General features: G+C 40.8%; 1 protein-coding gene across 3 annotated transcripts in view; it reads right to left on the reverse strand.

Moving 5' to 3' along the window:
* Positions 1 to 282: 282 nt before the first annotated feature.
* The window catches only part of LOC144681556 (hyaluronidase-like), a 48,033-nt gene continuing 36,386 nt past the window's right edge, over positions 283 to 11,929 (reverse strand). For 2 of the 3 annotated variants that reach the window (XM_078543231.1, XM_078543232.1), the window contains 3 exons: positions 7,936 to 8,916; positions 6,054 to 6,143; positions 283 to 5,736 (listed from right to left, as the gene is read on the reverse strand). In XM_078543231.1, the coding sequence (XP_078399357.1) occupies positions 5,413 to 5,736; positions 6,054 to 6,143; positions 7,936 to 8,916 (1,395 nt within the window). In that variant the 3' untranslated portion in view covers positions 283 to 5,412. Of the gene's footprint in view, positions 5,737 to 6,053; positions 6,144 to 7,935; positions 8,917 to 9,790; positions 10,029 to 11,929 lie in introns of all 3 variants that reach the window. The other variant, XM_078543233.1, reaches the window with a different exon arrangement.

Genomic DNA, 11,929 nt, shown 5'->3' on the forward strand with positions numbered 1-11,929 from the left:
GATGGAAAGCTTTACGCTTGGTTGCGATGTCCTAGTGTAGATGACTATGGCTAAGGTGTACATAATGGAGATGTTGTTATTGACATTTTCATGTTGTAATGCTTTCCTCTTTTTGGCTTACAGCATTTGCTACAACAGGTGACACTTTAATACTGCAACAATTATTTTTCTTTAATCTGAGATGTTGATACTCATTCAGACTTGCCTGTTTGGGCAGGTTCATCCTATAGATTGTGAAACTGATAAAATTCTAACTGTAAAGAAATTCAAGCCTAAACATCATTCTTTTTACTAATTTTAATAAAGAAATAATGAGAATAAAGTACAGTAAATCCTAATAGTAAAATGCATTCTAGCGAATCTTAATATTGGAAAACTAGCAGAGACCCGCAAAACATTTGCAGCAAAATGAGTATCTTAATTGCAACAGTACTTCTTTAACTCAATTATTTTTCTTTTGTTTGCAATAAGATACCTCACAGTTTTTCTTAGCTTTTAAGCCTATTGCTACCCTGTAACCATTAATCTAAAAACACGTTTAAGCCTTTTGCGCAGTTTATTTTACGAAACTTTTTCAGCTGAAGCTTTCTTTAGCTATTTAACCCTTTTGATCATAATCCTTGTTTGTCCCCTTCTAAGCCTATATTTTTGTACACTCCTTTTCTTCCCTTTCCCTTTCTTGTGGTGTACCTATGCAGTTGAGAGAGCAAGTGGACAAGCTTTGCTTAGATCACCTTCAATACAGTTTTGGGATTGGCTGCTAGGGCAGCCCTGGGTTGACACAGTCTGTAACTTTCCAACTGTGCAGAGGATAACCTAGACTCCTCTTAACACCAAACTGATAAGCAGCACTGGTGTGACCAGAGGCTCAATGTGTGAGGAATTACACCATGCAACTGTATTCTGTCACTTCTGGCTCTTCTGCATTGGTGCAGCAAAGAAGTCTCCACACAAGTATAACTGCAGTACACTGTAAGAATCTGATCAACAGAATATTGAAAAATAATACTATAAGGAATCAAAGGTTTAGGAAAAACAGCTTTGATTGCACAACAGATAAATAGATTAGGTAACTGACTCAACAAATTACTTTTGACATCAGGCAGCAAGATGTCCTGCACTGTTATTTGTATGGAGTGTTTCCATTTGCAACTTTGGGGGCCAATGACCCTTGCAGACATGTATAAGGCTTGTGCTTTGAAGATGAGGTAATGAGCCCAGACAGGACTTCAGTAAGGCTGTACTCTGGAGCACACTTATTATCCATAATGAATTTTTGTACTGATTGTTGTTAGAGTTATCTGTGTTCACACGAGCTTTCTTTTATATGTGGAAATAAGCACTTTGTTTCTTTTGGGTCGGCATCACAGACTAACATTCGTATTCTGCCAACATTTATGAATGAAGCAGTGAGGTGATAATGACCGGACAATCTGCTTTTTGAAAGAATGACTGAGGGACAAGCATTGGCCAGGACACTGGGGATAACTCCCATAAATCTTCTTTGAAAAATAGTGCCATGGGATCTTTTACATTCACCCAGACAGGTGGGACCTCAGTTTAACGTCTCATCCGAAAGACTGCACCTTCAACAGTGCAATACTCCCTCTGTACTACACTGAGGCGTCAGGCTTGATTCTGTACTCAAGCCCTGGAATGGGACTTAAACCCAGAACCTTGTGATTCAGAGGTGAGGATATGGAGCGGCCACGAGGTACGGCTTCCTTCGCACTGCTACTAGAATGTGATTTATGTCCAATTGTGGAAGATCACACACTATTGCACCTGTTGTGTGGTTTGACCACTAATCCTGAACTCTGCAATTCTAGTCTGTAGACTGGATTGATACTACATCAAATTTATTGGTGTAAGATTGGAGAAAGAGGTGGCTTTCACCCTATCTATTTCAAGCTAGATTGGTAACCAGCTTTTACATGTGAAAAGCCATGAACACAAAATTTTTACTATTTTATTGATACAAGATGTGCTAACACTGGTGCTTGCAAAGGAATGTAATAAACCACATTAAGATAATGTATCTTTATTTTTGATCACTTATATTAGCTCTTGATGATCAAAGACCTCTTTACCCTATCCCTCTGTCCTGGCAATTGAGGATAATTAGAGAAGTAAAAGAAAGAAAAAGTCAATGTACCATTTTTATGTTGAAGTGATGCAGTAGCCATGAGTACAGTAGCATAGTGTTTGTGTTATTGGTCTAGTAATCCAGAGGTCTGGAATAACGATCCAGAGATACAACTTCAAATTCCACCACAGCAACTGGGGAATTTAAATTCAATTAATTACATATCAGTAATTGTGACCATGAAACTCTGCATTGTTGCAAAAACTAATCTGGTTCACTGATATACTTAGGAAACAAAATCTGGTGACCATACCTGGTCTGATCTGTATGTGGCTCCAGACCCACAGAAATGTGATTGACTCTTAACTGCCCTTTGAAATGGCCGAGCAAGTCACTCAGTTGTATTTGACAAAGCTGTTCACCAGCACCTTCTCAAAGACAACTAGAGGCGGACACTTCCAGGGAATTAAGTAAAAACTTCATTATGCACTGAGTGTTTTGGCATATTAAGGAAAAGTTTAGCAACTTTGGAATGCAGCAAGTCAGAGGTATTTTATTATGTTTATTCTCTTTGCTTTCCCCATTCTATGTCACTATTGGCTGAGAGGGTTGGAAGATGTACATGAGGAGGAAGGGAGGAAACATTGGAAGGCCAGACTCTTCTGCAACTCCAAGTTGTGAGCTGTACAATGACACAGGTGGATGATTTAGAACAGGTCTCCATATTGTGATGGAATACATGGTTTCAAAGCTTGTATTTTTCAGACAGACCCTAATTGAAAAGAGAAACTGAGAAAGAAAACTGATCTTTCCAGTTTCTAGGGAAGCTAAGACTGAAATTGAGATTGGAAAGCAAAACTTCTAGGAGACTGAAACTGGTTGAAACCATGGGCAGGATTTTCCGGTCCCACCAAAAGTCAATGGACTTTTGGCTGCTTCTCCAAATTTTCTGTTCCCGCCTGTGATGGTTGCTGCCGTTAGCAACCGACATGGGTGGGACCAGAAAATCCCAGCCCATATAAAAGTACACAGAGCCATCAGAGCTCAAATGTTGATTCCAGTCGTGCAGTACTAGCAGGCTGAACAAGATGGAGGTTAGATCCAGAAGCTGAGAATGCGCAAACATACAGTTGCTGCGGCTGTTTCTGTTACTTGAAGATAGCATTCATAGATCTACGCCCTCCAGACCATCGTAAGCAGAGTTGAGGAGGTTGTGTAGACATGTGCCACTTTTGGTGAAGACTGTGCCTGGGGAACTCGGATTGGTTGTGCGCTGCTGTCAGCTGGGGGTCAGGCTAAATCCTAGAAGAGGAGCTGAAACTCTGTGAGGAAGACAGAGTTTTGAAGGACTCTGTGAATGAGATTGATGACATATATGCTGAGCCAATTAGTAAGGTCAGTCTTAGTTGTAACACTGTTGTACACATTTATGTGTAATTTATAGTTTATAATCGACCGCAATTTGCGTGTTAGTTCATGTATAACTTATGTTGATTTTGGTTTTTAGAGTATAGGTGGTTACCTAAGATACTATTTAGTGTTTGCTTTGTTTGACTCCTGTGTGGTTAAAATTCTTTTGTTTTAAACTGTAGAATCTTGTGGCTTAATTCCTTCAGTAAATAATTGGGATTTCAGATTTATTTATTTTTAAAAAAAGTTATTGGTCATGACGAAGATCATAACAATATTTCCTTGGCTTTTTCACAAACTATTGCTATATTTTCATTGGGTCTAGGTCTCAGTGCCAGTTTTCCAGACACTAGGATCCTATAGCAATTTGTTTAGCCACTTAGTTATCAGTGTAACTAATCCACCCTGCCCTTGGTGTGGGTGCCGTACAGGCACACACCCAAAATGACTAATTTCAGGCTATAGCATGTGTTGCAGAACAAATGTTCCTGTGGGAAACACAATAGCAGGGTTTCTGGGGTACAATTTTGGCGCATATTGTTGCCAAGGCTGAGTGTCTAAAAGCTCAGCAATAGTTCCCTTAATTACTAAATTTTAGTGTATCGTCATGAAGACTAAAAATTTACACATTAGCTGGTTTTGCTCACATGGATACTTTCTATCAGGCTGACATATCCATTACCTTTCTCTGCCAATTTTGTCCATCCCTACTGCTGGAAGCTCTGACTCCTTGCTGAGGTACAATCAGTTCCATGGGTCCTGAAGCTATCTTGCCCAATTGGATATTATTCAGATGAAGGGGTCTACAGTGAGTACTGACAGACTATTCAACTAGATAGAAGAAACACAGCCAATCTTGACCTTTGTGTTCAATGCTTTAAAAAGGAGCAGATCCTGGATCTGCAGTTTTGATGCCATTCTTGGGATTTGAGACTGTAAAGGTGATGACAGAAAATTAAGTACTTGCTGGTGAGTAAAGTAAAATAGAGAAATGCTGTAAGTAATACATTTAGCGATATACTGTAAATATCTGGCTGAGGCCTGGCAATATTCTTACAATAGGTTTCAATTCCTGAAGCTGTTTTAGCTGATTCAGGTAGGATGGTGGTGATGGAGTTACAACAGGAGATGAGAGAAAAAAAGCGTCTAAGGGGACCAATTTTCACTTGGGGAAAATCAGTATTAATAGGATGGGAAGGGGCTAGGCTGGTCTCCTTATCACTGGGGTGCTGAAGAGTCTGGCTGAAACAGAGATAGGCCTTTTCCCATGCAAATTGGAACCCAAATGGCAGTTAGGATCTCGATTGCAATTTTATGGAACACATAGATGTAAAGTACCATGAAAACTCTCTGCCCACGAGTACTGGCATTCAGAGCATAAAGGTATTGATTTCACTTGTGGAGTCAAGAGGTAACAGGAGTGCTTTCCTGGCTCCACAGAAATATTATAGTGCACTGCTGGCCTGGCCTCTCCCGATCCTGGCTTTGACTCCCTCTCTCCTCTGAGCACCTACCAATGGGTCTTTGCCAGCATTCCAATTAGCTCTCATTCCTGAGGCCAATGATTGGTGAGATCTGACGTCTGCTGTGAACCTGCTAAATATAGGTAAGGCCGGGCCCCAAAATCATGGCAGCCTAGAAGCTAGTGCACTCTGTTGGTTGACTCCCAGGGATAAACGTTGACTTCACAGTACCAACTCTTAATTGCTGTTTTGTGATTATCCACTGAAAAGTGCACAGGTGTAGACATTATATGGGGAATGCAACAATTGAATTAGCCTATTGAAACACTCACTCTCGTCTAATATAAGAATATCCATTCAGATGTAGTACCTGAGGATTTCAAGTGTGAATCAGTACCTTCTGTTGAAATATAATGAAAAAAGAGGAAGAAAGAATACCTCCCAATTCCCAATCTAAAAGCCTGATTTTTCCTGACAATGGGACCCTATCCATCCCTTGTAGCACTGACATGTGAACTGCTCTTTCATGCTTTGCACATCTTCAGAATGCAATTCTCCACGTGCTGTTAGTACAGATCCTGTGGAACTAAGAATAGAGAGCACTTCAAAGCTTCTGGGATCAAGCTGTAGATAAGTTCTGGATTCAGGGTCCTTCCGCACACAACGTCCATGGCCACTGCATGTAACCCTGCTGCACAACATGGCAGCTGTAGTAGTGTTTAGAACGTATCTTCCAAGCTCCTTGTCAATGTAATCCTTCAGAGCCTCACAGCGCTCCTAATAGAAAAAGTACAAACACATGTTAAGAGAGTTTAAGAATCAATTCAGCATCTTCATATTCTTGAAAATGTAGTAAAATTAACAAGGGATCTAGGCATACTAATGAGTTCTGCCATGAAGTAACAGGTTTATATTCCCACACTACAATGACCAGGTCCCAGTGGATTATCTGAGAAAGTTGTCAGAAGGTGGGAATAACTTAATACAACGAAGTTACAGGGTTGGGTCATCATAGACTATTGTCTCCAGCTCACAGCCAATTGTTACATGTCATCAACTGAATGTGTTTACATGTCTGGGAATGACATACTCACCATGGTGTGTGCAAAGTCCATATCCCCCCATAGAACCACTCCAGAGGCCCCCATGGCTGCACTCTCTCCAATGGTGTGTACCAAGTCAATCTGGAAAAAGACAGATATAGATGCTAGGTATGATGGTTTGAGCCAGGTTTCAACTCATTAGAAGATAAAAATATTTCCCATGTGACTTTACAGTAATTACAACATGCAATATTGAAAACCAATAAAATTGAGAATCCCCCTTCATGCTGACTAAAGGTGATCTTGAGCCAGCTGGTGGGTGGTGCTCAAAAGCACCTCAAGGTTAGTTTGTCTTTTCTCTTTTGTCTCCCCATGTCTCAAATACAGCTCATATTAGATGAAAAATCTCACAGTGAGTGCATGTGTAGGTGTGAACCCACATCCTAATACTCCCCAAGGTTTGAATACTGCCACCTTGCTAAAGCCCTCCCCTTCTGATTCCTTTAAGATCTTTTCCCCTTCCTCAGCTTTTCATTTCATCCTCTGCCACATACCATTACCTATCAGAAAGTGGGCAGTGACATCAATCCAGGTGTCTGCGAATGTTGCCTTGATACCAGCTGCTAGTACTTGTGAAAGAGCTGGAAGATTTCAACATGGCTCCACATTTATTGACTGCGGAACTGTATATTTCCCGTTACTTCTGGAGTAAATACCAGAAGTGGTGGAGAGTAATGAAGATGGGAGGAGAGGGGAGGAACAGCTTGGAAGCAATTTCTCCAGCATAACTCTGGTGGGAAATCTACCTCACAATGTATTAATGTTTGAATACATTGTTCTAAAGGGCTCATTGCTCCAACTAGATGGATTTTTTTTGTTGGGTTGGGTTTATCCAGCAGCACCCCCACCCCTCCACCCCAGCAGTGAGTTGGCAGGTGGGACAAGAGGGGACAGGGCATAAAATTGGGCGTCCACCTGCCCACCCTGACCACAATTTTACCAATGGCAGGGGTGGCATTGGGAAGCCTGCCCGCCTATGGGCCATTTGAGACTCTCCCACCGCTGCTGTGATTTTACTCGCGGCAGGCGAGGCCCACACCAAGTGTGCAGCCTGGCAGGTTACACAGGGCAATCTGGTGGCTGGGCAAGGGGCATTGCATCTCCTTTAAATGGTCCCCTGTGTCCATTGGAGGCCCAGCCCCATTCTCTCCATCCCTGTGTTTCCAACACCTCCCCCACCCCGCCACCCCCCCCTGTAAATGGCTGACGGAGAGCCTGGTAAAGCAGGGGTGAACTTGCTCCTAACATTTATACCAGGGTCAGGGGCACTGCCCACAGCATAAAATCCAGCCCCTTTCCTTTCAAATTGTGTGTATAATCTTTAAGCTACTATAATAATAAATATTTTTCAATAGCAACATATCTTAGCTCAAATTCCTTCCTTACATGGCCAGCTTGTACAAGTTTCCTGAAACAATAACTTGCAGTTTTATAGCACTTTTAACACAATGAAAGGCACCTCACAGAGCAAATAAGGAAGACTAGGTCAGGTGGCCAAAAACTGGTTCAAGAACTTTATTTTACAATGCATCTTTTTATGGAGTGGCAAGAGAGGTCATAAGGAGGGAATTCCAGAGCTTAGAGCTCCATTTAAAGGCTGGCTGAACAATCCCAGACATTTTCATGTCCAGCTGGTATATGGTGTAAGAGTATTGAAGATGGACATTTGTTGCTTTTTTTGTTAGTTAGATAATACATCTCTGCTTGTTCCTGTGCTTCACCTACCGACAGCACGAAGAAAGCCCAATTCAAAAAACAGCTGAAACTAGGACTGAAATCAAGAGTCTTGCAATCCATGATAGCAACAAACCAAATTATTTTATTGAATGCCATTTATGTAATTTGATTTAATTTGGAACAATATCTTGCTTACCTCAGTAAGGAAGTCGAGTGTTTTTATGTATGAATATTTGGAGTAGACCAAGACAGGCAGGGCATCACTGGCTGGATCAAGGGCAGCAACACGGAGAGCCTCCTTAATCTTGTAGTGAACAAACTTTTGAACATTATTTGAGGATTTTAGCTTCTCAGGGATGTAGATACTGGGATACAGGCATCGCGACACCTTCCAGAGCCATGCTAGCTGGTTATTTCTAGGGATATCTTCCTTATTGCAATGACCTGTGTACTTGTTTGGCGTGTCTTCTTTAAAGTAATTATAGCAATCTGGAAATTTATAAAAGCCCCAGTAACCCTTTGGTCTCAGAGTCTGTCCTAGTTTTAGTGTTTGCCTCATAAAATTCTGTGCAGCAGTTTCATATTCCTTCTTGGCAATCTGGAGAATCTCACTTTCAGGTAAATGTGGGTATTTGCTTCTTACTAGTTCTTTAGATTTTTTCAAGTAGATATGTAGATGTCCCCAGTTACGTTCCCAAAGTGGTCTCCACTCTTCCCAATCGATCACTGCAAGACCATGGAAGTCTTGGTCCAGTAAACTGACAATGTCTTCTTCAGCTACCGTGAGGTGGTTGGATAGACTGGCGTTCTGCACAAGACCACCATTCACTGAGGTCCCCTCATCGGTATAGTATGGATAGAGCCCCAATTTGTTCTTGTAAAATATAGTAATATTCTTCCCAACAAAGCTCTCATTTTCATTTTCAACAATATCAAAGACACTCAGATCCAAATCAACATTAAATTTAGTCTTACATCCTGCAGTAGGTGTGTTCCAAATCACAATAAATGGCTTATTGTGGATCACTGGTGAGGCCGATGCTGCTTTAAATTCTACCCCCCATATGATGGTTAGATGGGTGGAGAGATAAAATAAAGTGCATGCGAGTAGTGTGAGACCTGATAACATGACTGTGGCTCTTTTCTCAGCAACTGAAGATCTCCCAAATAGATCATTCTGTAAGATATGAACCAAAAAAAGCACATTTGGAAACCAAAGAAATATCACACCAAATAATCAAACACTCTAGATCCATTGTATAGGTATGCAGCGAAGAAGGACTGAAGATTGATTCCTGTTCTGTGCTGAGTTATCTGGCCTCAGCCAGAACAGCATTTGGGGTGCTACAATTAACCTAGCTTAGGCTATGGCTATGACTCAAACATTTGTGCCTGTGTGTTAATATCAGATGAGGGAAAGAATTTCTTCTGGTAAAATAACTTGTTGATCACTATCTCACTCAGAGATGAAGAAAGCCCACTTCAGTGAAGTTCTGGAAGTTTTCCTGCACCAATGAAAGATAGATCCTGGCTCTGTGCGATAGTATAATGCAGGTGACCATTAATCTTCTGATTGTTATTTCCACTACTGCACAAAGTCAAGATCTATGCCCGTGCCTTCACCAGAAGAGGAGAGCAAGCCATAAAGTAAACAACTCTAGATCACCAAAAGGCTGACAATGATATTAGTGACATCTATTATTCTAAATGATAGCCTATTAGAAATTCAATACTATTATATAGCAATAGTACAAAAATAACTTTTAGCTCATGCCACACTGCAATGTTAGTTAATAAATTCCCTTTATTTAGAAGGGGACAGATCATCTATATTGTTCTGCAAGAGGAGGACGCACATTAGGCAAATGTCTCTTTCAGAGCAGGAAGTTAGCTGCAGATCTAGCGATGGAGGAATTTTCTGCTGCTACTAAAGACAGAATGGTGTACTTTTGCTTATTTACTTGCAACATTGGACATTAATAACACCTGTGTACAACATTTGATGTTTTATTACTGTTGGAGCTCAATGCAGAAGTTAAATAGCCCACAACATGGTGTGCAATTTACTGGCGATGTGAATAACACACTCTCCCTTTCACCAGCAGGTTTTGCTGACTCGTGTTTTTCTGCCTGGCAACCGGTCTCTTTAAACTATTGCAGACACCATAATAATGCAGCAGTAATTTTCTGCCCCTTCTCTTTGTGGTAGACTCCACAGTGGCCTTGGAAATCCTACCAGAGGCCTATAAATATAAGTTAAGCTGTTTCTGGAAGATATATCAGAGTCAGCTGTGAAACAAAATAAAATTGATTTGCTGAATTAATGCCACAATCCCAGCTACATAAAAATCATGACTTTCAAATCTAATGTGTCATGGGTTAATATTAAAGCTATGGTGAATGTCATGCTTGTGGATTAAAATGCTGCTTATTAAATGGTTGTTCTTTATTTGTAATGACTATTCTTTATTTCCATCAATCTCCAAAATTGTTTCTCAACTAAGAAACCCGACTAAAAGTCCATGCAGACCAGAATTTTCTCCTCAAGGTTCTGTGGAAGATTTGATAGCACTGATAGATTTTAAATATCTTGGCCTGCTACTTCTAAAGGAATACATTTCAAATGTTTCTTCCAGTGCAAGCAATACGTAAGAAGCAATTATATATGATAATTATGTTAAATTACTTGGAATACACAGCACAGAAAGAGGTAATTTGGCCTAACCAGACCATGACAGGGTTAATGCTTCTTATCTAACTCTATCAGCATAACCCTCTATTTCCTTCTCCTTCACATGCTTATCTAATCTTCCCTTAAACGCACATATATTTGCTTCAGCCACTTCCCTCAGTACCGTTCCACTTTCTCACCAGTCCTTAGGTAGAGAAGTTTCTTTTGAATTCCCAATTTGAATTCTTGGTGACAATCTTACATTGATGGCCTCTATTTTTCTTCCCTGCAAGTGGAAACTCTCTCTCAGTGTCTATCACAACAGTCCGCAATCTTAAAGATCTCTATTAGACCATACTTTCCATGAGAAAAGAGACCCACTCTGTTCATCTTTTCTTGAAGCTTCTCATACCATTCTTTTAATTTTTTGCACCCTCCCCAGTGCTTCTTGATCGTTTTTGTAATACAGCAACCAGAACTGTGCATGGTACTCCAAGTATGGCCTAACCAAGGTTCAATACATGTTTCGCATAACTTTTCTAATTTCAATTCCATTCCTCTAGAAGTAAACCCCAGGGCAAAATTTTCCTCCCGTCGGGGTTGGGGGGGGTGGTTATGCGGGGGCGGGCACGAACCCAATCGGTGCTCCCGATCGGGTCCGTGCCGCCATTTTACGTGGGTGGGCCAATTAAGGCCCAACCAGCGTGATGCACACCCGGAAGCGCTGTGCGCTCCCTGTGCGGGCTTGGGGGCGGGGGGAATTCCCTGAGTTGGGACCTGCGCTCTTTCATTTTAAATTTTAGTTACAGTTTTAAAAGCACTGGAGAGGGTGCAAAAAATTAAAAGAATGGTATGAGAAGCTTGAGGAAAAGATGAACAGAGTGGGTCTTTTTTCTCATGGAAAGTATGGTCTAATAGCGATCTTTAAGATTATGGACTGTTGTGATAGACACTGAGAGAGACTTTCCACTTGCAGGGAAGAAAACTAGAGGCCATCAATGTAAGATTTTAGTTACAGTTTTTAAAAGCTAAATATAGATAAGAAAATATTATAAGACATGTCCCCTTATGTGACAGTGTCACATGAGCCGGGACATGTCAAGGAACATTAATGGAAAACTTTACTTAATTTATAAAAACTTCATGAAACCTCATCCCGCCCGTGGACCCTTGTCTACTTGCAGAATGGCAAATAATTAGTAAATGAAGTTCAGCACAGAAAAATGTGAGGCAGTCCATTTTGGTAGGAAGAATAGGGAGATCATTTATTACTTGAAAGGTGCAAGTCTAGGTGGGGTCTCAGAGTACAAATACGTCAGTCACTGAAAGTTGCACAACAGGTTAGCAAGGCCATAAAAAAAGCAGACCACGCACTAGGCTTTATTTCCAGAGGAAAATAGCAGAGTAGGGAAGTTACTGTTAGTATCTAATAGTTTCTGTTGATGAATGTTAAATACGTGGTGGTTTAAGGTAATAAGGTGAACAGGTGTTGGGTATTGATTAGTGTGTATATAAAGAG

The sequence above is a fragment of the Cetorhinus maximus genome, chromosome 6 (assembly GCF_964194155.1).
Source record: "Cetorhinus maximus chromosome 6, sCetMax3.hap1.1, whole genome shotgun sequence".
Taxonomy (NCBI): Eukaryota; Metazoa; Chordata; class Chondrichthyes; order Lamniformes; family Cetorhinidae; genus Cetorhinus; species Cetorhinus maximus.